Source organism: Neoarius graeffei, chromosome 7 (genome assembly GCF_027579695.1).
Source record: "Neoarius graeffei isolate fNeoGra1 chromosome 7, fNeoGra1.pri, whole genome shotgun sequence".
Taxonomy (NCBI): domain Eukaryota; kingdom Metazoa; phylum Chordata; class Actinopteri; order Siluriformes; family Ariidae; genus Neoarius; species Neoarius graeffei.
The window spans coordinates 53,484,089-53,510,048 of record NC_083575.1 but is presented as its reverse complement, the minus strand read 5'-3'; the positions used below and the strand labels follow the sequence as shown (position 1 = coordinate 53,510,048).

Below are 25,960 nucleotides of genomic sequence, written 5' to 3'. Positions count from 1 at the left end.
ATTCTAGGATGTTGGTGGGTTCATTTTCACACAAGTCGTTCTACCAAAGAATAGTTAAAGAAGAATAAAGTTAATGTTTTGGAATGGCCAAGTCAAAGTCCTGACCTTAATCCAATCGAAATGTTGTGGAAGGACCTGAAGCGAGCAGTTCATCATCCCTCACATGAACTGCTCGCTTCAGGTCCTTCCACAACATTTCGATGGGATTAAGGTCAGGACTTTGACTTGGCCATTCCAAAACATTAACTTTACGCTTCTTTAACTATTCTTTGGTAGAACGACTTGTGTGCTTAGGGTCGTTGTCTTCCTGCAGGACCCACCTTCTCTTGAGATTCAGTTCATGGACAGATGTCCTGACATTTTCCTTTAGAATTCGCCGGTATAATTCAGAATTCATTGTTCCATCAATGATGGCAAGCCGTCCTGGCCCAGATGCAGTAAAACAGGCCCAACCATGATACTACCACCACCATGTTTCACAGATAAGGTTCTTATGCTGAAATGCAGTGTTTTCCTTTCTCCAAACATAATGCTTCTCATTTAAACCAAAAAGTTCTATTTTGGTCTCATCCGTCCACAAAATATTTTTCCAATAGCCCTCTGGCTTGTCCATGTGATCTTTAGCAAACTGCAGACGAGCAGCGATGTTCTTTTTGGAGAGCAGTGGCTTTCTCCTTGCAACCCTGCCATGCACACCATTGTTGTTCAGTGTTCTCCTGATGGTGGACTCATGAACATTAACCAATGTAAGAGAGGCCTTCAGTTGCTTAGAAGTTACCCTGGGGTCCTTTGTGACCTCACCGACTGTTACATGCCTTGCTCTTAGAGTGATCTTTGTTGGTCGACCACTCCTGGGGAGGGTAACAATGGTCTTGAATTTCCTCCATTTCTACACAATCTGTCTGACTGTGGATTGGTGGAGTCCAAACTCTTTAGAGATGGTTTTGTAACCTTTTCCAGCCTGATGAGCATCAACAACGCTTTTTCTGAGGTCCTCAGAAATCTCCTTTGTTGGTGCCATGATACACTTCCACAAACATGTGTTGTGAAGCTCAGACTTTGATAGATCCCTGTTCTTTAAATAAAACAGGGTGCCCACTCACATCTGATTGTCATCCCATTGATTGAAAACACCCGATTCTAATTTCACCTTCAAATTAACTGCTAATCCTAGAGGTTCACATACTTTTGCCATTCACAGATATGTAATATTGGGTCATTTTCCTCAATAAATACATGACCTAGTATAATATTTTTGTCTCATTTGTTTAACTGGGTTCCTCTTTATCTACTTTTAGGACTTGTGTGAAAATCTGGTGATGTTTTAGGTCATATTTATGCAGAAATGTAGAAAATTCTAAAGGGTTCACAAACTTTCAAGCACCACTGTATATGGGTGTGAAGGTCAGGTGTCTACAGATTTTTGGCCATGTAGTGTTTTACCACAATTTCAATACACTTTTTTAAAAATGCAAATAAACTTTATCCCAAATGCTGACGAACAAAGAACAGACAACATACAATGAGAATTGAAAATATTCACTTTTATTTTTGTCTGCTCCAAAATAAGCCTTGAAAATTGTGCTATTAAGGTTTTTTGAGCCACATCATTTAAGTAAGATGTTTGAAAGCATTTCTATTTACAAATGTGAAAATGACTTAACATGATATCGTGTATTGCACTTTCTCTGAAAGACTGTGGTGCTGTTCATGTACTCTCATTCACCACTTAGTTGTAGCTGAAGGTCAAAGACTACTTACTGCAGAAATAACTCATGAATTTTAACAAATCATAACCATAAAATAAAGTGTGGCCATAAAATAAAGATGAAATTATTTTTTTTCTTAAAAAGCACCAATCAGTTAAGGCACACTGGTATTAATAGTGTTTAAAGATAAAAATAAATAAAGCATATGCAAGCTACATAAGTCTAGTTATTGCACCATATTTCACATAACTCAGTTTATTTCTATATCATGGCAAAAATTTGCTTTTCCCGCTTTTATGTGCAATATCTATTTATCTGAAAGTGTAACAGAAAGTGTATGTAATGTGGACAGACTCAACAAACCCTAAATGTAATACTATTTATCCTAAAATACTCTCAACTCAACATGTACTATATAGTTTGCTTCATTTTTAAAAGGGGAAAAATATACAATCGGTCATTAGTTTTTGTCATTTGAGATGACAGAAATGTATTTTAGGAGTACATTTTATTTTTGGCACAATTTAAAAAAACCTACTCCTGGAATAATTGTCACGTTTTCATTCAGTTTTAAATAGTTCTTTACTCCTGAGTCAAATCTTCAATAAATAGGGTCAAGTAGGTTTGGAGAGGCGATTGGGTCTTAACCAATTAGTCAATGTATTGAGAAAGCCATCGGAAACCATCCCCGTATCCTTGTCTTTTTAACACGCTGCACATGAAAATTTCCATTGGCCTCATGTTCAGCTCTTTCAGTGCCACATTCCCCTAAAGAGAAAACAATCGATAATTGGCAAAAAATAATTTCAAATTAAAAAAAAAAAAAAGAATAAAATGCAAATAGAACAATTCTGTCAGTGTAATCAGAGGGACATTGTAATTAGAGCATTTCAGAATTGTACCAGCTTGAATGCAAACTACTGTAATGTACACTTGCTGAAAAATCCAATTTCAAAGAATTTAATCCTGACACATTTTTCTTTTTAGCAAAATGTTGAAGACGTGCTAAGAAATGCAAAAAAATATAGAAATAACACCAAAGCTTGTTCCTTATGATGTGTGTGTTTGTTAGTTAATTTTCTACCTTCCCAGTAGTGTGTCCATGTAGGCCAAATATTCCTCTCAGTGTATCTTCACTTATTGCCTCAGGTCGATCAATTTTATTTCCCAAAATAAGGATTGGCACATTGGATATGGTCTCATCAGTTAGCAGGGCCTAAAGTACAAGACACAAAATAGTCGTGTTGGAAGTTTCGATACAAACTGTGCCTTGGTAAAAGGAAAAGATAATAAAACAAAATTATTAATGATTTAAATGAAAACAAGCTTACGTTTAGTTCGACTTTAGCCTCCTGTAGACGCTCATGGTCAGCACAATCCACGAGGTAGACTATTCCATTTATGGCTGGTAAGTAATTCTTCCAAACTCTTCTTGCTGCGGTTAAAGAACAAAAATACATTTGCAAAGCTGTAAAACAGTTACCTTTACACGTTCCTGTAGCTGTAAAGTGTACACTAATATTAGAAACCATACTGCAAGATGGTTTGATCGCCATGGTTACCTTGTGCATGCCCACCCAGGTCAAATGTAGTGAAAGTCATCCCTGCGATGGTTAACTCTTCTGAAGCTGAAAGAAGCGATAAAAACAAATGCAAATTCATGACACCAGCCTTGATGATCAGAATTAATGTTATGCGTATTGAAACATTTATCAAGCCTTTCCCCACATATTACCAGAGGTGGACAAAGTACCCAATTTAAGTCAAAGTACAGATCCCACTGGTCAAATCCCTCTGATACAAGTGAAAGTTGTCCAGTCAAATTTTTACTTTAGTTAAAGTACTGAAGTATTTGCTTTAAAAATACTTAAGTATTAAAAGTACATTTTCTGTCAACACATTGTTGTATTATTGCCACAACGCTTACAAAACCTAATGCTGTTACCAAAGACAGAAATGTGAATTCTCAAAATGAACGCATGATGTGCCATCATGGTGGTTTAACGTTAAGCTAGCTAGTCAGTGAAACTCCACCTGACATGCTAGCAAACTCTTTTCAAACATGAAATCATATTGGGTAGCTAATGCTACTAGAAAAGAAAGATTTCTACATTCTGTTTATTTGGCAACATTATGCTAAAACATATTTCTGAAAGGACTTCAGATAAGTTACTCACGTTAGCGTAACTATTTTTACATGCTAACTAACAGTGTCCAAGTTAACTAGCGATGTGTAAATGTTAGCCATGGACAAGGCTACAACAACTTGACCGGCAAATCCATAGAAAGATCACTTGACTAATCAGACTGCGTAGCTACGTTTGTAACATTATTGCTAGCTCTAAAAGCACAGACAACTTCATTGCAAGCTTTCTCTTGGAATAAAATACTTATATGCCCCGATATGCTTCCGCAGGTTGGACAGCAAGTTTTTGTAGTCTCTGATGTGGTTCATTTTCGACAAAGCAAGCATTTAAAACGAAACATATCTTTAATCCTTTCAGAAAACTGAAACATGGGTTCTAGCTATAGCCATGAGTGCGTGCATTCCTCAGAAGTACCACCTCTTTCCATTCTGCCATCAACTGATTTTCAAATAATGCTGTTGAGAAATAATTGAACTTGATTTTATCCAGTCTATGGACGTGACCCTAGTGCAGGGCTCGAAATTCGTGGTGGTCCGGTCGCCCGAGGCGACTTAATTTGTCATTTGGCGGGTAATTCCTGTCACTAGCCAGCCCGGCTGGCTAGCTGAAAATAAAAATATATATACGAAGCGAAGTTTCAGACACACCCTCAACTAAAGCCGCCACATTAAGCATGTGCCATGTCTGTGTTAAATCGATGTGTTTATCGGCAGGACGGAAACTACTGAAGAATTCCGAATCATATCGTGTACGAGTCAGGCTGTCGGTTTTTTCACTATTGCGCATGCATATAACGCATCTCGTTGAATATCGCGGTAATCACGTGTAGTATTGGACCAGGTGGGTGGAGCACAGAAGCACGGCAGGCCAGAACTGAGTTCTCAATGAACTATTTATTGCTAGCTTTTCAGCCTTTTATCACTTCCCAGCCATGCGCGCACGTGTTCTGGTTGGGGAGAGAGAGCTCCCTTTCTCTGCTCTCCTCTCCTTTTAAAGGGCGCGGTCACTGGGGAAGACACACAAACACAGGTTAATCCCCATCAGGTGCAATGATTCCACCACTTACCTTCCCTGACTCCGCCCTCCATTCACAGACCGCCGCTTGGCCACACCCCTGCTGCCACATCACGTTATCAAATTCAATAGATGTGGCCACATTATCGCCCATTTAAACACGTGTTTTTTTTTGTTGTTGTTGTTTACATCTACATCTGCCAAAGCTATGTTGCGATGTGGAATTTTCTGAAAGGTGTACAGAAACCGCCAGAGACGGGGACAAAGCGACCTCAGTCTGAAGAGGAGAAAAAGGCCACCGATAAATCGTATGAGAAGGAGAAACGACAAAGGACTTATAAGCAAACGTGGGAGCAGGGTAGGCCTTGGCTGCTATACGATTTTTATGGAATAATTAATTTTTTTTCAAGTTGATTCCTAGTCAATATGAAGCTCCTAATGCTTTCTCTCTCATAAATGGTTAAATACAGAAAGCAAGTTGGACATATTTTGGGTGCTATAGTCATGATAGTAAATATATTTGTTTTCATTACTCATACACCAAGTTGCCAAGTTTTCCAATATATTATTATTTGTTGATGTTATATTATGGTGCTCTGTGTTGTTCTCATTTATGTATTTAACAATAGTATCAAAATACTCGGGTCTTGAAATAAATGCACATTAGTCATGAACAATGGTAACTACTCTCTTTTGTGTTATTTTTGACAGAAGTAAAATTCATACATGAACAAATTTTGGCTAGTTGATTTTCTGTTTGGCGAGTTACTTTGGAAGGTAACTAGTCCGGCTGGCTGGTGAAAAAATATATGAATTTCTAGGCCTGCTAGTGATTACTGATCAGCTGTCTCAGTGTCACCTGTGATTGGTTTTATCACATCTCATCTCATCTCATTATCTCTAGCCGCTTTATCCTGTTCTACAGGGTCGCAGGCAAGCTGGAGCCTATCCCAGCTGACTACGGGCGAAAGGCGGGGTACACCCTGGACAAGTCGCCAGGTCATCACAGGGCTGACACATAGACACAGACAGCCATTCACACTCACATTCACACCTACGGTCAATTTAAAGTCACCAGTTAACCTAACCTGCATGTCTTTGGACTGTGGGGGAAACCGGAGCACCCGGAGGAAACCCACGCGGACACGGGGAGAACATGCAAACTCCGCACAGAAAGGCCCTCGCCGGCCATGGGGCTCGAACCCAGGACCTTCTTGCTGTGAGGCGACAGTGCTAACCACTACACCACCGTGCCGCCCGTTTTATCACATTTTATGACAAAAAAAGAAAAATACATCCACTTTCAAAGCTGCTTCATAGTAAAGAGAACCTTGACAGAAATGTAGTGGAATAAAAAGTACTATATTTGCCTTTCAAATGTAGTGAAGTTAAAGTCATAAGTTTCCAAAAAAAAATAAAAATACTCAAGTACAGATACTCAAAAAGTGTACTTAAGTACAGTACTCAAGTAAATGTACTTCGTTACTATCCACCTCTGTATATTACAGTGTATCCACACAGCATAGATGAACAACAACAACAACTACTCACTTGGATGAAGTGTTGGCACATGCAGCCCGAGCCGATCATCCTTAAGCATGTGCAATAATGTTGTTTTTCCTGCATTGTCTAATCCAAGGAAAACCAGCTTTCCTGTCTTTTTATACAGTCCTAAAGAGAGAACGGGTGAAACCAATCAAGTGTGACTTACAGAAACGGTTTCTTACTGCTCTTATTATTAATGTTAATAGCTACAGTAAATGGCAGACAGTTCTAATGACAGAATGTCTTATTAGTGATACATTACCTAATATCTGCAACACACTACTGAATCCTCTGTAGATCCAATCAAATATGAAAGACATTCTGTTGCTGTTCCCTGAAGGCAAAGAAAAATCAGAAACCAAACACAGACTATTGTACAGTAGTCTTAAAGGGCATATTCTGGACCAATTTCTTTTTTTTTTTTTTTATATGAAAGCATGTCTCTTTACACACTCATCCAGAAGGGTAATTTTGCACAAGGCCATCTGTCTATAGCAGAAAAAAATAAAATAACAAAACACGTCTGGAAAAATCCCAAGGGAGTCTGGAGCCAGATTCGTGACGTTATCTGTGGAAGCACGAGCAGGCTGCGAGAGCTTTGCACGGTTTCAGTGCACAGCCTGTGTAGACCAAGCGCTCCCATTTCTCTCTCACTGTCCGGTCTTTTGGGAAACGATGAGTACTAATCCCATCAAGACTGGTGTTGCTACACGATACATCTGTTAACCATTTTAATAATTACATGAGAACGTTGAAGAAACTTGCAGAAAACCACCAGGTCGTTTTCTCATAAACAAACCAGCGCTGACGTAGGATTCAGAAGGAGGCGTCCCGCAGATGACGTCACGAAAATCAGTGTTTGCCGGGAAATTCAAATCCCAAGTTTTTTCAGAGGCGGACCAATTCGCATCAAATGGCTTGATTTCAACTGAATTTTTCTGGTATTGCGCAAGGTAAAAAACTTGCAGGGAATGCAGAATGTTACAGATATTTGACCAAAGTTTAATATAAAATAGGAGAATTACATTGATCTTGCTCCTGAATTTACCCATGATATGCCTTTTAAGCACCCTAATTCTCTTTTAATACGAACTTTGTTACAGATTTTTATTTTATGATTTCTACATTATCAAGTCAGTACTAAAACATTTTAGATTTCCAAACATTAGTTGTCCAGCACAAAATTAAATGTTACAGAAAAATGTTTGTATTTCAGTAAAGAATGCAACATATTATACACTGCCCAGCCAAAATAAAGTCACACACATGGTTTGTTGCCGTGCCTTTGATTATGGTGCACATTCGCCATGTCATTATTTCAGCAACCTTATACAACGTCAACATTTATTTCCATCCAGAGTTACATTAATTTTTTTGCTGAGATCTTAGATTAATGACAGGAGAGTAGAACCACTCTGTAAAGTATTCTCCAGCACATTCCAAAAAACTTTCCATGGGGCTAAGGTCAGAACTCTGTGGTGGCCAGTTCATGTGTGAAAATGATTCCTCATGCTCCCTGAACCACTCTCACAATTTAAAGCACTAATTTTATACCCGTGCCATCAAGGGAAAATTAAAAAAAATAAAATAAAAATATCTATTGATGGGATAATATTGTCATTCAGTACATTCAGGTCGTCAGCTGGCTTTATGACTCGACTTGACCAACTGAAGCAACCACAGATCATAACACTGCCTCCAAAGGCTTGTACAGTGACAGTGGCCACTATGCATGATGGATACACTGCTTCATGTGCTTCCCTTCTTCACCTATCCATCCCTTGCTCTGGAACAGGGTAAATCTGGACTCATCAGACCACATGACCTTTTTCCATTGCTCCAGAGACCAGTCTTTATGCTCCCTAGTAAAGCGTAGCCTTTTATTCCCATTAGCTTCACTAACAAGCGGCTTTCTTATGGCCACACAGCTGTTTAGTCCCAATTCTGTGAGTTCTCATCACATTGGGTGTGTGGAAATGCTCTTACTTTCACTAAATCACCACCAAGATGGTACCGCGGATGGCTGCCTCGGTGTGTTGGTGCGCATTGCTTTCTCTTATTTTGTTTGTAAACTCAGTTCACTGCTGCGATACTCAAACCTCCTTTGCCAGAGAAGAGCTCCTGAACATCAGGGGAACAATTCCAGTGGACTTATTACCAACTTTTCTGGTATCATCTGTGGAAATATTGGACATTCTGGTCAAAGGTGCTCTCACCTTTGCTCACTCAGTGAGACACCAGAGGAGAGGAAAACACACTGGTGCGCCTCTGTCAGCACGGACTTCGCACTCCGCTACCTGCAATATTTCTCTCCAATGTGCGGTCATTGTGCAACAAACTGGACGAACTCCAGCTGCTGGTGGGGAGAAACAAGGACTTTCATTCGTCTTCCATTTTATGCTTCACAGAGACGTGGCTATGCGGACTCATACCGGACTCTGTGCTGCAGCTGGCTGGCTGCAAACTTTTCAGAGCGGACCATAACACAGATCTCTCTGGTAAAACAAAGGGTGGTGGAATCTGTTTTTATGTAAACAGCAGCTGGTGCAGTAATGTGTTAGTAATCCTGCAACACTGTTCTCCTGACCTGGAATCATTTATCATTAATTGTAAACCCTTCTACTCCCCCCATGAGTTTGCGTCATTCATTCTGGTCGGTGTTTACACTCCACCACAGGCCAACATGCAGAACGCACAGAGCATGCTGGCCGAACAGATACTGGGTGTGGAGCAGACTAACCCGGACTCCCTAGTTATTGTCCTCGGTGACTTTAACAAAAGGTAACCTCAGCCACGCACTACCAAAACATAAGTGTTTATTAAATGCCCGACCAGAGAGGAGAATATTTTGGATCACTGCTACATGACAGTCAACAATGCCGATCACACTGTCCCCTGCGCTGCACTGGGCCACACTGACCACATCATGGTCCACCTGATCCCTGTATACAGAATCAGAACTAGACAGGGACACTCTAACGAGTGCAAACCCCACCTTTTCCCTATTAAAATACACTGGGCGAAAATTTCGAAGTTCTGCCATGACCTTGACCTTTGACCTCCAAAATTTAATGGTTTCCTTCCTGGGTGATTGGCAACACATGTACAAAATTTGGTCCAAATCGATCCATTGGTTCTTGAGATATCTTGCAGACACACAGACAGACAGATACACACACACAGACTGACGCAGGTGAAAATAATAACCCCTCCGACTACTGTCGGCGGGGTTAATAATTACTTTATTAATCCCCGGAGGGAAATTCTAATTTGCTACCAAGCTCCTGAATCAGAGAAGTAAACATGTCTAAAAATAGAAGATAAAATCATCTGAAAAAAGAATAAATAAAATAAATTTAAAGTTCAATAACCTAAATAAAAGCAAAATGAAGTGATTCTATATACAATGACTCCTATATGCATATATTGCACCTGAGTTAAGGATACAATATACATGGTAAGACAGTGTACCACAGTTATACAGTGGCATTGTACAGCTTGACTGCAACAAGTAGGAATGACTTCCTGTGTCTCTCAGTTGTGCAGCGTGGAAGAATCAGCCGTTTACTGAACGTGCTCCTGTGGCTGATCAGCTCCTCATGTAGAGGGTGGGAAGGACAGTCTAAGACTGTTTTTATTTTGGACAGTGTCCTCTTCTCCAACACCACTGTCAGAGTCCAGTTCCACGCCTACAACATGGCTAGCCTTCCTGATGATCTTATCGAGTCTGTTAGTGTCCTTCACCCTCAAGCCACTGCCCCAGCAGACGACAGCATACAGGATGGGACTGTCCTAATAGCATCCCCCGTGACTCCACACTCCAGAAATTAAAGCTGAGGAAACCTGTAGAGAGGACATCAAAGATGTGGAGCAATGAGGCTGTGGAGAACCTTCAGGCGTGCTTGGACTGTACAAACCGGGATGTGTTCAGGACTGCTACCAATAGTGTGGATGAGTACACAGAGGCTGTGACGTCCTACATCAGCTTCTGTGAGGATTGCTGTGTTCCATCACAAACCAGGGTGAGTTACAATAATGACAAGCCCTGGTTCACAGATAAGCTCAGACAGCTAAGGTTGCAAAAGGAAGAAGCGTTCAGAAGTGGGGACAGGAACAAGTTTAAAGAGTCTAGGAACAGGTTTAGCAAGACAGTGAGAAAAACTAAATGACTGTACTCTGAGAAACTCCAACACCTGTTCTTAGCCAATGACTATGTCTGTCTGGAAAGGGCTCAGACAGATCACCAACTACAAACCTTCAGCCCCCCACTCTGTTAACGACTTGCACCTGGCCAACCAACTGAATGAGTTCTACTGTCGCTTTGAAAGACAATGGGACTGTCCTAATAGCATCCCCCATGACTCCACACTCCAGCTCACCACCCCCACGTCTACTACTGCTGGGGCCTCTCTACCACTGCTCACCCTGGAGACCCATCCACCCACCACCACAGCCTCAACTCTCTCCACTCTGGAGAGAGATGTCAATAAGCTCTTTAAGAAGCTGAACCCCCGCAAAGCAGCAGGTCCCAACTCAGGTCCTGTCCACATGGCAACGGATTCAGGTGAATCTGATAAAATTGTTTATCGTTTCGGCCTGGCACGGCACCAGTGTTTTGGGTGCCCCAAAACGAAATCTTTTGAGAACGGGTTCCAGAGTGGAAAAATCTGGCAACGGCCCCGTTGCGAAGTCGTCTGGATGAGTAGAACGGATTTGTTTACGATGACGTCACAACCACATGACTGTCAGTGCTTCACGCCGGGTAGAAGTGTAACGAACTCGATGCGAGTTGTCAACAAATCCTATAACTAGTCCAAACACTGCGGAAGCAGTAACCAAAACCACGCACCGCCCGTGTGCTTTCCAAAAACAAAACCAATCCCGCCAGCAAAAATAGGAAAAAAAAAAAAGGAGCGATCTCACCTCTTCAGATGTTGGTTTAAGTCCGACAATACATTCCTCAAAAAGGGCGTAGAAGAAAGTAATCCATCAACGTGTAGCATTCAATTTATTCCGGACCATTAAAGAATTCTGGAGGATATCAGAATGTTGGCGCACCGGCTTCCATCTACCCCCATTCGTTCCTCTCTCTCTCCATCTACCCCCATTCATTCCTCTTTCCGTGTCTTTCGTTTTACGCTACTGATTAATAATCAAAACTTTATGTGGCTAAAGCTACAGAAGAAGGGGTTTATGCCCATGCGTCTACTTCTTCTATTGTTCTGGTGTCTCCGATGGGACCGTCTTACAGCGCACCTAGAGGTGTGGCATGTGTATTGCATCGTTTTCAGCAAGCGTTCCGTTGCCATATGGACCTGAAATGTAACAGATCCGTTGCCCATGTGGACGCGATATTTAAAAAAAAAACCTCGTTGCCGTGTGGATTTAGCCTCAGTCTCACCATTTAACCTGAAGCACCGTGCTGATCAGCTGCCTCTGGTGTTCACAGACATCTTCAACACCTCACTGAAGACATACCATGTGCCAACCTACTTCAAGGCCTCCACCATTATCCCTGTCCCCAAAAAGCCAAGAATCACAGGATTAAATGACTACAGACCCATCACCCTGACTTCTGTGCTTATGAAATCCTTTGAGTGCCTTGTGCTTTACCACCTTAAATCCATCACTGACCTACTCCTGGACCCCATGCAATTCACCTACAGACCCAACAGACCTGCAGACGATGCTGTCAACATGGCTCTTCATTTCATCCTCCAGCACCTGGACTCCCCAGGAACCTATGCTAGGATCCTGTTTGTGGATTTCAGTTCCGCCTTCAACACTATTATCCCGGCTGTTCTGTAGGACAGGCTCTTCTAGCTGTGTGTACCTGACTCCACCTGCAAGTGGATCACTGACTTCATGTCTGACAGGAAGCAGCACGTGAAGCTGAGGAAACACGTCTATGACTCCCAAACCATCAGCACCGGATCCCCCCCGCAGGTGACACCACCCTCATTGGACTCATCTCTGAAGAGGATGAGTCTGCCTACAGGTGGGACAAGGACCATCTGGTGACCTGGTGTAGGCAGAACAACTTGGAGCTTAATGCTCTAAAGACAGTGCAGATGATTGAAGACTTCAGGAGGAGCTCTGCCACACCTGCCCCATCACTCTGTTTGACTCCCCAGTAAACTCTGTGGAGTATTTTTGCTTCCTGGGCATTACCATCACTCAGGACCTTAAGTGGGAGACGTATACCTGCTCTCTTACCAAGAAAGCACAGCAGAGGATGTACTTCCTGTGGCAGTTGAAGAAGTTTGAGCTGCCAAAGACAACGATGGTGCACTTTTACACCAGCATTATTGAGCCCATCCTCACCACCTCAGTCATCGTCTGGTAGGCTGCTACCACTGCCAGGGACAAGGGCAGACTGCAGCGCATCATTCACTCTGCTGAGAGGATGATTGGCTGCAACGTTCCATCTTTTCAGGACCTGTACAAGTCCAGGAGCCTGTGGAGAGCAGAAAGGATTGTGGCTGACCCTTCTCACCCCGGACACAAACTTTTTGAATCATTCCCCTCTGGTAGGAGGTTGCGGACCAAAACCTTGTGCCAGAAGACCAGCTTTTTCCCCACACTGCAGCTGGCCTCATCAATAAGGTCAGAGACCCCCACTGCCTCTAACCTCACACTTCCAACCTGTGACGTTAATGCACTTCGTCTCTGAACTGCGATTTTGCACATTTCAAAGTCATGCCATACATCTTCGTTCTGTGAACTTTTATTGCACATTCCGGCACACACTGCACAGCTTGGCTATTTAACCTACTGCACATATTCTATTCCTCTCACACGTTCATATCATGACTTTTCTCCGTCTTCATCATGTGACCTATTTTTGCACATTCTGGGACATGCCATACAGCTTGGACTTCAACAACTCATGCACATACCCCTTAAATATATCCACTTTTCAAATTTGTATATTTTAGATTCTTATTTTTTATTCCTTTTGTCTTTGCTAACTTCTATCTTAACTGTTCAAGCACCAATCACCAGAGCAAATTAATTGTATATGAGAATGTACTTGGCAATAAACTTGATTCTAATTCAACATAACCGTGAGTTCTACTGTCAATTTTTTTATGATTCAACTTCACCAAATGTTTAAGTGATCTCCAATCATAGTCAGTCAAGATTTTTTCCCCAACCACATTTTTTCTATGAAGTTGGCAGTTCACCACTATCCAGTCCCCCAAGGATTTCACGGGCCTTTTTTGTGATTCTTGCGGGCTAAAATGTCTGATGTTGCAGGGGGTTTTTTCCCAAAAATTGCGATGAAAGTTGCGGTGTTTTTTAGGTTTTTGTTGCAATTACATTGCGGGAGGAAGTGAAAGTTGCGAGAAATTGTTGCGATTTTCTCTTTTTGTGATTAAAATTGAGTGATATGTTAAATATTAAGTTATTACTGAAAAACTATTGATTAAAAAAACAAAGACACTGAGAAATGGTCCTATAAACAACTTTACCAATATAAAAGATTACCAGGATTATAATAAAAACGCAGAAAAATAGGCTTTACTTATCCAAATGCACCTGTTGGTTCAAAAGTTAAAGTGCATAGAACCTCACAGCACAACATGAAGTTACCTTAAAATATAATATAAATGCCTCAGCTTTCATGTAAGAAAAAAAATAAACTATTAATACTAGTACTGTGTGCAGGCAGTCTCTCCTGAAGACTAAATTAAACAATAATTATAAACTAATAAAATAAATGGCTCAGGCTTCATAGAAGAAAAAAAATTTGAACAGAATCTCACAGTATGATGCTGAAGCTGCCGAAACAATGGAAAATAAAATACCATTTTGGCAAAAATGTTGGCATCCATTAATTTCTTGTATTAAGTAAAAAATAATGTAAAGTGCACACAGTCCTTCACTGTAAACAAAACACACTTTCAGTAACAGAATTTAAGCCTATATAAACATTGAGATCGCACATGCTGCTTCTCTTGAACGTATACACGGAAGTAAGGCGGAAGGTAGTTTGTCGACGTCACCTCAAGACGACGCCAACGATTGGTCAAATTTGCGGGAAAGTTGCGGTGATTGGATATAATTGCAACACTGCCCTGAATTCACGGGGATTGGTTGAATTTGCGTTGAAGTTGCAAATTGCAACATCGCGAAATCCTGGAGGGTCTGACTATCCTTCCAGGTTATAACAATGCACTGGACAGTTTTTAACTCAATTCCAGTATTTTTTTTCTTGATGCAGGCCAATAATTTGACCCTTCAGAAACATTTTTTCCATGAACTCAGGATACATCTTCCAATATGGTTGTTTAAGAAATGAGAAGCTACTCACCGTATCAGAGTTACAAGAATTGTTGCCAGCCGAAACACATTAAATCACTGCAGTAATTATCCAATCAAAGGCTCTTAATTATTTGCTCATTTAAACTCAAATGGTGATTTTTTTTTTTATCCAGGCAGTGTATAAGAGACCACTTTTCAGAGAAAAACATTTTAGATTTCCAAACATTAGTTTTCCAGCACAAAATTAAAAGTCAGTAAAGGAAGCAACATATCACATAATTTATGTCAGTAAAGGAAGCAACATATCACATAAGAGACCACTTTTCAGACAAAAACATAATGAAGGTTGCTGGGTTTTGCAGAGAAAAAAAAAAACAAAAAACACCACCCATGTGAGACAGTGAAAGTCTTCAGAAAAAAAAACAAAAACGTGGCTGGTTCTGCAAGATGCTCAGTAAAACTGACCATCTAATTTCCTCATAGAATTGCACACATTGTACTCAAGACTACGATTTGTTAATAAAAAGAAATGTTTCTAGATTTAAAAATACTATAAAAAGCAGTAAACAGTAATAAATGAAACAAAGTCAATATTTGACATGACAACCCTTTGTGGTAAAAAATATAGTAATCTTATAAGGTCATTTTAAAGTAGTTTCATAAGGAAATGAACTGTAAGTTTGACTGAGGACCTTCCAAAACCTACCGCAGTTCTTCTGCAGGCTTTGACTGTTGCACTTGTTTCTTATTTCTGTAGCAAAACCCAGCAGCTTTCATTATGTTTTTGTCTTAAAAGTGTTCTCTTATGTAATACACTGCTTTCTTTACTGACATGCCAATTTTTTTCTCGAACATTTGATGTTGTGCTGGAAAACTAATGTTTGGAATCTAAAATGTTTCTGTACTGATTGGATAATGTAGAAGACATAAAATAATCTACAACAAAATTGGTATGGAAAAAAAGCAGGGGAGCTAAGACTTTTGCACAGTACTGTATAACAATACCAATTCATTAATAAATACTATCATGGCAATTCCAGAACAATGTTTTGAGGTTTACATTGTAAAGTGAAGTTTATTGACTTTTTTTTACAATCATTTCAGATAGATATTTATTACTTTTTTATATATTTATTCACAATTGCACTCAGTTTAATGACAGCCTTACATGGTTCTGTTTAGTAAATCACACTGTTTATTTGTTATAATTGTGTATTATAGTGTTTTTTATTTTAAAATGTATATTGTTTTGTATATTTGTAAATTGTCTCTCTTGCGTTTTGTCTTTTAATGTCTATGAAGCTGACTTGTGGAAACCGCTCAAGAACTCCAATATACCTGTACTGCAGTGTACTTGTGCAAATGGCAATAAACTCTATTCTATTCTATTTAACTGACAAAACTAGAAGGCTAGAATGTGAGTAGTGGCATAGATTAATAACTTTTGATAAATTCATACTTAGTCTATGCAGTAACTACTCTATGAATTAAAGCTGACCAACATCTCTCTCGCGCTCTCTATTTTTACAAACGGGTTAGTGATTGTTACCCAACACCACGGACCAATTATACACACGCACACACACACACACACACATTTGTTATACTATCATTGTGAGGACTTTCCATTGACATTATTATTATTATTATTATTATTATTCAGCTATAAGTTGGTAGCTGGAATCGAATTTCAGTACTGAGGGCAAGCTATGTCTTGTAACTTTAGGCCTCAAGTACTTTTCTGAGGAGGCGTGCTGTGCCAAGGAGGGTTGCCTTCTGAAGCAGCTCAATCTTCATGGTCATGTCAATCGACTCGAGGTGTTTAGTTAGGTTTGGTATGACTGTGCCCAGCGCACCCAGTCTTGCTTTAATGTTCCATAACTTTGCTACCTCCCTTCACAAATCCTGGTACTTATCAATTTTTTCATTTTCTTTCTCAGCAACTCCAGTGTCTCCAGGGATGGCGACATCAATAATGTTGCCCAAACCCTTCTTTCTATCTATCACCACTAGGTCTGGTCTCCTTAATTGGATGTGGGAACACATCTGGATATTGAAATCCCATAGCAACTTCACTTCTTCGCGCTCCATTACCCCTTCAGGCTTATGCTCATACCACTTATCCGTTACTTTGAGTCCATGAAATCGGGCCATGTTTCAATGAAGGATCCTAGCCACAGGTGGCATGGTGGCGTAGTGGTTAGCGCTGTTGCCTCACAGCAAGAAAGTCCGGATTCGACCCCCGTGGGTGACGAGGGCCTTTCTGCGCGGAGTTTGCATGTTCTCCCCATGTCCGCGTGGGTTTCCTCCGGGTACTCCGGTTTCCCCCACAGTCCAAAGACATGCAGGTTAGGTTAACTGGTGGCTCTAAATTGACCGTAGGTGTGAATGTGAGTGTTAATGGTTGTCTGTGTCTATGTGTCAGCCCTGTGATGACCTGGCGACTTGTCCAGGGTGTACCCCGCCTTTTGCCCGTAGTCAGCTGGGATAGGCTCCAGCTTGCCTGCGACCCTGTACAGGATAAAGCGGCTAGAGATAATGAGATGAGATCCTAGCCACATTATCATGACGATATTTGTACTCTGTCTGCGCCAACTTACTACATTCAGTGATCAGGTGGTGGTGGTGCTATTATTATTATTATTATGGGGCGGCACGGTGGTGTAGTGGTTAGCACTGCCGCCTCACAATAGGAAGGTCCTGGGTTTGAGCCCAGTGGCCGACGAGGGCCTTTCTGTGTGGAGTTTGCATATTCTCCCCGTGGGTTTCCTCCAAGTGCTCCGGTTTCCCCGACAGTCCAAAGACATGCAGGTTAGGATAATTGGTGGCTCTAAATTGACCATAGGTGTGAATGGTTGTCTGTGTCTATCAGTGCGTTTACATGCACATCCAAATCGAGCTGCTGTCGGTAATCGAGCAAAGGGTCCCAGCAGGGGTGCCAGAGAAATCCAATCCTACATGCACACAAGGAAATCGAGCTATTGTGTGAGGTACATTGTGCACCCAAGCCACAGGTGGCGCTACACGCCCCATCGTGTTGGTACACTTCCGGTTGTCGTCATGAAGAAGAGCTATTCAAGAGTGTAAACAAAGTTATCAGTTCCGTGTTCTCCATTGCGCGTTTTTCTCCCGTCCATGAATTTTAATATATTCAACTCCTTAAGCTGAATGAGCATGAACTCTGTCTCCTCATTGCTCCAGAAGTGCACGTTTCTGCTCGCCATTTTCTCTTCTTCGTTTGTTCCTCCTGACCTCTTCTGCTGCTCGCTATTACTGTTGTCATGCCGACCGAGGCTGTCGTGTTTCCCGCTTGTGGTCTCGTCACTTCCGGAAGGGGCAGTGCTGAAGTAAGTAGCTCAACTACATAGCTCGATAGGGTATACATCCACTAAGTAGCTCGGCTACAATCGCATAATCTAGGTCGCGTAGCTCGATTACGAGAAATCAAGTTCGGTTCAATTTCAGCCTAGCTAAGGTGTTTCCATGGCATTTAGAACTTCGATTTCAGTCGAACAACGGCAGAAATTCGATTTTCTCTATGTGCATGTAAACGCACTGAATGTGTCAGCCCTGCGATGACCTGGCGACTTGTCCAGGGTGTACCCCGCCTTTCACCCGTAGTCAGCTGGGATAGGCTCCAGCTTGCCTGCGACCCTGTAGAACAGAATAAGCGGCTACAGATAATGGATGGACGAATTATTATTAACAACTAATTAATACTATGACTACACCTAAATCTAACCCTAACTTTACGCTTAAAAGCTGTCAAATGTCCCCACAAGGCCAAAGTTGCAGATGTGTTCCAGTCCCTGTGGGGGAAACACTGGGTCTCCATTATGATATAAAAACATGCGCGCACACACACACAAATGTCACTCAAATGGCAGGCAGTGACTCCCCATGAAGCCGAACCCCAAATCCTAATGTGTTTGTTTTGCGTTTTGTACACCGATTAAACATTGTGTGATGAACCCAACATGACGTGTAGTGAATAAATTACTTCACCAAGCTGCTCTGCTCTCACATTACTAGTTAGTGTGTTATTTAAAACGTCATTAGGCCAGCTTTTAAAACGGAACGGAAAAACAATGTGGCCGACTAACTAACAAACGAACCCATAACCACACCAGGTACCGACAGAGAGCGAGAGAGATCAAGCAACAAAATAAATCGTATTTGTCCCTCTAGTAAATAGTAAAACGTATGTCATGGCCAGACTCATCAGTATTATTACCGGACCGCGGTGTGGACCACACTCCTGCTGGAGTCTAAAACCCACCTCGATGAGGATGAGTGTCACCCCGTCAGCTTTCTGGCTTTATTGCTGTAGATGTCAATGCTGAGTAGAAGCTACATCGGCTAATTTCTAACTCAATGTGTCAAGTAAACAAACCGACTGTGCTCGGATATGGACATGCGCTAAAAGCGTGTGAGCAGCTCCCCCGTGTGGTGGAAACTGGTAGGACATTGTGTGTGAGTAACATGGGTTTAGCTAATGCTGGGGTCAGACTATACCAAAAGGCCATTTGCAGGAATTGGTCACGTGTCAATTTTCCCCATAGCAACAAGCCCGTGGTGGGCAAACTAACTTGATCTTCCTTGACAACCATAAGAGTTTGACTGGCGATGCTAAGCAATCCATTTCTATAATTTCTACTGTCTTTTTTGACCCGAATTTTCGTGTGTACTTGGAAAAAGTTTGTGGTTTTAACTTCTGTCGGAAGTTAAAGCGAAAAAGAAAGAAAGCACAACTTTATTCATCACACACTTGTGAAGTTTTCTCTCTGCATTTAACCCATGCACACACGCATATCCAGAGCAGTGGGCAGCCATGCTAACAGCGCCCGGGGAGCAGTGGTGTAGTGGAGATTTTTAAAGTGGGGGTACGCGATTCGTGACGTCATCGATTTGATATCATGTCAGAAGCGGTAGCCTTTGTTTGGTCGCCTATGTTTGGTCTGAATGATTTGTATAAATGTTACGTTCTTTTAACAACACAAGAGGGCACAAGAAGACACTTTTTTTTCAGACATTTTTATGTGTGCAATTTTCATTCGTGTTTGTCAGTACAGCCCAACTGTTATGGCGAAAAGCCGCGGTTTATTTTTGTCTCCAATAAATATGCCGAAATGGCTAAAGAGGAACAAATTCGCCTTCTCCTTCCGAATGCATCGTCGTAGACAGCACCACTCTGCTGCTGGAACTCAACATAAACCTTGCATAGGTTTAACATGGACTATCAGGCGTGAAGCCAAAATATTGGAAATTATGATACACAAACACCTTTGTTCATGTTCGATTCATGTTCATTTGAGCCGAGCTGCATTCGGAATTCGATATTTTTACTAGCCTACTTACTGCCGTGGCAACAGCTACAGCATGTGTCCAGAAGTTCAAAAAAAGTCACGTCACTCACTCACATCGCATACAAACCAGCAATGGGCTGAAATTTATTATAAAAGGCACCAATCGAATAAATCAAGCATTTAGTCTGGCGCGATTGAGGCACCTGCGTATACAAAATACATGACATGCAGCCATTGGGTTAAGCCCTACCATGCACTCCTTCTTAAAGACTTGAGTATTTCTTTAAATTTATTGTCATTTCGCATTTTTGGATGTACAACAAAACACTAAACAGGAAGGCCACAAAGATTATGAATTTCAAATCATATATACAGTATGTGGTGAAATTATCCGCGTAAGGATGACCAGGCAGGCGATTATATCAGTTCTGTTGCCCTCTCGGTGCTGCTACCATGAACGCCCGGAAATCTCACACACACACACACACACACAGACCCTACTGTTATTATTAGGCTATTCAAAATCATAGGCCTATACTGAGCAAAAATCGCATTAGAACTTCAAAGATCAGGAAGCATTAAACCGACAGATGGCGGAGTCAACCGTTTACATAATTCTAATATCTCGGCTGCGTTTAGAATGCATTCTACTTTGCGTCGCTACGTTTTACGTAACGTTCGACTGGGGGGGCATTGATGATGAGCACAAAGGCACGTGTCACTTACTGTAGAGCGTATAAACTCAGGCCATTGAATGACAGTTTTTTTTTTTTAATCTCACCTCGGGAGAAGTGGGTGGAAGTGGTACCCCCGCGTACCACGCCCACTACACCCCTGCCGGGGAGCAGTCGGGAGTTCGGTGCCTCGCTCAAGGCCACCCCATATTAACCTAACCTCTTTGGACTGTTTGGACGGGCAGAACGTGCAAACTCCACACAGAAAGGCCCTCACCAGTGTCACGGTCTGATCATCTCATCTCATTATCTCTAGCCGCTTTATCCTGTTCTACAGGGTCGCAGGCAAGCTGGAGCCTATCCCAGCTGACTACGGGCGAAAGGCGGGGTACACCCTGGACAAGTCGCCACGGGGAGAACATGCAAACTCCGCACAGAAAGGCCGTCGCCGGCCACGGGACTCGAACCTGGACCTTCTTGCTGTGAGGCGACAGCGCTAACCACTACACCACCGTGCCGCCCGGTCTGATCGTGCCCCCCCGATCAACTTCTGGGAAGTCTAAATGTACCATTTCTTGCTGCAATTTTGTGCCGAGCATTTCAACACATTTGTGGACTAACAGAACGCGAATTGTGACTACAATTGTGACTACAATTGTGAGATTTGATTATCAGTAGACAAGAATGGTTTGGATTGAATTTTATTAGTATATGTGTAAATGAAGTTAATAAAGTTGTCCAAAACACTTTACATTCTGACTTCGTTCTTTCATATATACTTAAATCAATATTCATGAAGATAAAGTTCATCATTCCTGGCTGCTGGCTGCTCCTGATCAGCCTACTTAGTGCATAAACTGGAACTAAAACACGGGTCATTCATTCATTCATCAAGATAAAGTGAAAATAATTTGTGGATCAAGTATGAACGTAAATCCCATATCATATTGGGCTGGTAAATTCTGACTAGGTCCAATGACAGGAGTCTAATTATACCAGGTTGGTAAATTTGAGAGAATAACTAAATTATTATAATCATGAGGAGTCTTACTTAAATCAATATTCATCAAGATAAAGTGTAAATAATTCAAGTATGAACATGAACATAAATCTCATATTAGGCTGGTAAATTCAGACTAGGCCAAATTATACCAAGTTGGTAAATTTATACAGTGGTAAATTCAGACCATGGCTGCTACAGTTTAAATTTACCTGGTAAAGTCAGACTGGTGGTAAATTCAGACCGTGACACCGGCCGCTGGGTTCGAACTCAGAACCTTCTTGCTGGCCGTAAAAGAGAGTTTTTTGGACTCAAGTTGGTCCAAATGGCGAATATATCTGTATTTATTTTTAAATTATCTTCACACGTTAAGCGAATGATAAAGGTAGAAAAGGAGAAATTATAAAAAGTTATAAACATACCTGAGAAACCCGCCATTTCGCACGTTAATTTCTTTCGGCGGCGACCAACTCGAGTCCAAAAAACTCTCTTTTACGGCCAATAATTCGCTTTAACTTCCGAGAGAAGTTAAAAGCGCAAACTTTTTCCAAGTGCACACGAAAATTCGGGTCAAAAAAGACAGTAGAAAAGGTAAAAACAGCTATTATAGAAATGGATTGCTTAGCATCGCCAGTCAAACTCTTATGGTTGTCAAGAAGGGTCAAGTTAGCTTGCCCACCACGGGCTTGTTGCTAGGGGGGAAATTGACACGTGACCAATTCCTGCAAATGGCCTGTTCAGTCCAGTTTGGACACGGTTTTGTTGTAACCGACACATTTCCAGCGTTGAGTCCGAATATGAACATCAGGAACGAAGAGCGAGTCTTATAGTCCTATAGTCTTATAGGACCACAATGGAACTAAGTATTTTTACTTTTTGTGTTATCCTCCGCAATATTTATATGTTCACATGTTATGTATATGTTTCTATTGCGAAATAAATCAATCAATAGTGTGACATAAAGCTACGGTCACACTACAGCTCAGGCTGCTTTGTGCTGAGTTATGGAAAATGAGGCGTTGTGCTGGTGATGTACAGGTGAGCTAAACAGTGACGCAACAGGCAAATGCTTCATCATGTCTTTGCGCACTCGAGCGGCCACGCCCATTCAGAGCGTGTTGCACGCGCGCTTAGGACCCGCCCTGTGTCTGAAATCACTCACTAGTGAGTTCGCCATTTTGTAGTGCTGTCCGAATGGATAGTGAGAATTATTACACCCTATTATAGTGGACTCCTAGTATCCCACAGTGCACCGTGAGAAGTAGTGGACAACCGATGGTCACTAACCAAGCAATATATACCAGCATGCACTGATAACAGTAAGAGAATAGAACAAAGACTAAAATAGAATAAGATAAAATACAGTGGTGCTTGAAAGTTTGTGAACCCTTTAGAATTTTCTATATTTCTGCATAAATATGATCTAAAACATCATCAGATTTTCACACAAGTCCTAAAAGTAGATAAAGAGAACCCAGTTAAACAAATGAGACTAAAATATTACACTTGGTCATTTATTTATTGAGGAAAATGATCCAATATTACATATCTGTGAGTGGCAAAAGTATGTGAACCTCTAGGATTAGCAGTTAATTTGAAGGTGAAATTAGAGTCAGGTGTTTTCAATCAATGGGATGACAATCAGGTGTGAGTGGGCACCCTGTTTTATTTAAAGAACAGGGATCTATTAAAGTCTGAGCTTCACAACACGTTTGTGGAAGTGTATCATGGCACGAACAAATGAGATTTCTGAGGACCTCAGAAAAAGCGTTGTTGATGCTCATCAGGCTGGAAAAGGTTACAAAACCATCTCTAAAGAGTTTGGACTCCACCAATCCACAGTCAGATAGATTGTCGACAAATGGAGAAAACTCAAGGCCGTTGTTATCCTCCCCAGGAATAGTCAACCAACAAAGATCACTCCAAGAGCAAGGCGTGTAATAGTTGGCGAAGTCACAAAGGACTCCAGGGTAACTTCTAAGCAACTGAAGGCCTCTCTCACATTGGCTAATGTTAATGTTCATCATCCACCATCAGGAGAACACTGAACAACAATGGTGTACATGGCAGGGTTGCAAGGAGAAAACCACTGCTCTCCAAAAAGAACATTGCTGCTCGTCTGCAGTTTGCTAAAGATCACATGGACAAGCCAGAGGGCTATTGGAAAAATGTTTTGTGGACAAATGAGACCAAAATAGAACTTTTTGGTTTAAATAAGAAGCATTATGTTTGGAGAAACATAAATGCATTCCAGCATAAGAACCTTATCCCATCTGTGAAACATGGTGGTGGTAGTATCATGGTTTGGGCCTGTTTTGCTGCATCTGGACCAGGACGGCTTGCCATCATTGATGGAACAATGAATTCTGAATTATACCAGTGAATTCTAAAGGAAAATGTCAGGACATCTGTCCATGAACTGAATCTCAAGAGAAGGTGGGTCATGTAGCAAGGCAACGACCCTAAGTACACAAGTCGTTCTACTAAAGAATAGTTAAAGAAGAATAAAATTAATGTTTCGGAATGGCCAAGTCAAAATCCTGACCTTAATCCAATCGAAATGTTGTGGAAGGACCTGAAGCAAGCAGTTCATGTGAGGAAACCCACCAAGATCCCAGAGTTGAAGCTGTTCTGTACGGAGGAATGGGCTAAAATTCCTCCAAGCCGGTGTGCAGGACTGATCAACAGTTACCGGAAACGTTTAGTTGCAGTTATTGCTGCACAAGGGGGTCACACCAGATTCTGAAAGCAAAGGTTCACATACTTTTGCCACTGACAGATATGTAATATTGGATCATTTTCCTCAATAAATAAATGACCAAGTATAATATTTTTGTCTCGTTTGTTTAACTGGGTTTTCTTTATCTACTTTTAGGACTTGTATGAAAATCTGATGTTGTTTTAGGTCATATTTATGCAGAAATATAAAAAATTCTAAAGGGTTCACAAACTTTCAAGCACCACTGTACAAGAAAAGTTACAGCGCAAAGCGAGGAATTCATCAAAAGCCTCAAATTTGATTTAATAAAAGGCAGTGGCAAAGAAGAAAGTATTCAGCCTTGATTTAAACGAACTGAAAGATGCAGCAGACATAAAATACTTTGTATTTATCAATGTGGGAAATACGTTCAGTATAATATGTATTTATCACAAAAATACATGCATGTATTTATTATTTTTGAAAACCCACCAGCCGACTGATCTGGCCCGTTTTAATTGTGCGACAGTGTAAATAACGGCATGGCGGAGTAGTGTCCGAAAGTGTTTTTTTCATTTTACCAATGAGCTCACTATATAGTCCTCTATATAGAATTCCCTACAGTATGTAGTGAACGAGAGAGCAATTTCAGACACATTGCCCCAGTCATTAGAGCAAACATCTCATGCTGAGTTGGGCGTAATCAGCACATGCATATAAGGACACTATTTTCACAGAGACTTTGCAAAGTATTATCATTATCACGTTTGTTCCATACTTATGGCTCTGATTAAATACTCTGCTTTCTGTTTCGTTTGTGTTTTGTTACTCTGACCTTGACTCATGTTTTGTTTTTATGAAGAACACGCCTGCTACTAAACACTCTTCCTGCACTTACACCTGTTTACCACTGCATACCTGACAGAATACTTTACATAAGCTGTGTCTGAAATCACTCACTCATTCACTACTCCCTATTCACTATATAGGTAATTCTATGTAGAGGACTATATAGTGAGCTCATTGGTAAAATTAAAAAACACTTTCGGACACTACTCTGCCGTGCCGTTATTTACATCATCATTACTGTCACACAGTTAAAACGGGCCAGATCAGTCAGCTGGTGGGTTTTCAAAATAATAAACACATGCATGTATTTTTGTGATAAATACATATTATACTGAGTGTATTTCCCACATTAATAAATATAAAGTACTTTGTGTCTGCTGCATCTCTCAGTTCTTTTAAATCAAGGCTGAATATTTTCTTCTTTGCCGCTGCCTTTTATTAAATCAAATTTGAGGTTTTTGATTAATTCCTTGCTCTGCACTGTAACTTATTTTTGTATTTTATGTCATTCTATTTTAGGTTTTTTTTCCCTATTCTCTTACTATTTTTAATTGTGGTTGAAAGTCCGTTTATAATGTGTTTATTCCTCTGTCCATTCACCCCAACACGCTTTTTTTTTTCTTTCAGCGCAACCGCAATGCATGCTGGTATATGTTGCTTGGTTAGTGACCATCGGTTGTACACTACTTCTCACAGTGCATTGTGGGATACTAGGAGTCCACTATATAGGGTGTAGTAATTCTCACTATG

At 41.1% G+C, this 25,960-nt stretch overlaps 1 protein-coding gene across 1 annotated transcript; it reads right to left on the bottom strand.

Moving 5' to 3' along the window:
* Positions 1-1,529: 1,529 nt before the first annotated feature.
* sar1ab (secretion associated, Ras related GTPase 1Ab) lies at positions 1,530-19,111 on the bottom strand. The gene is made up of 7 exons (XM_060925972.1): positions 18,963-19,111; positions 6,678-6,749; positions 6,422-6,541; positions 3,272-3,337; positions 3,041-3,144; positions 2,794-2,925; positions 1,530-2,477 (listed from the first exon to the last, which is right to left on the bottom strand). Exons 2-7 carry the CDS (start codon positions 6,733-6,735, stop codon positions 2,361-2,363), a joined length of 597 nt encoding a protein of 198 aa, XP_060781955.1. The 5' UTR covers positions 6,736-6,749; positions 18,963-19,111; the 3' UTR covers positions 1,530-2,360.
* Positions 19,112-25,960: the final 6,849 nt, after the last annotated feature.

Bases quoted from the DNA above. Each gene is read 5' to 3' on its own strand.
- sar1ab (XM_060925972.1), bottom strand. From the start codon at position 6,735: ATGTCTTTCATATTTGATTGGATCTACAGAGGATTCAGTAGTGTGTTG. The intron at 6,542-6,677 runs GTAATGTATCAC...TTCTCTCTTTAG, and splicing joins TAGTGTGTTGCAGATATTAG to GACTGTATAAAAAGACAGGA. The intron at 2,478-2,793 runs GTAGAAAATTAA...TTTTCTCTTTAG, and splicing joins ATGGACACACTACTGGGAAG to GGGAATGTGGCACTGAAAGA.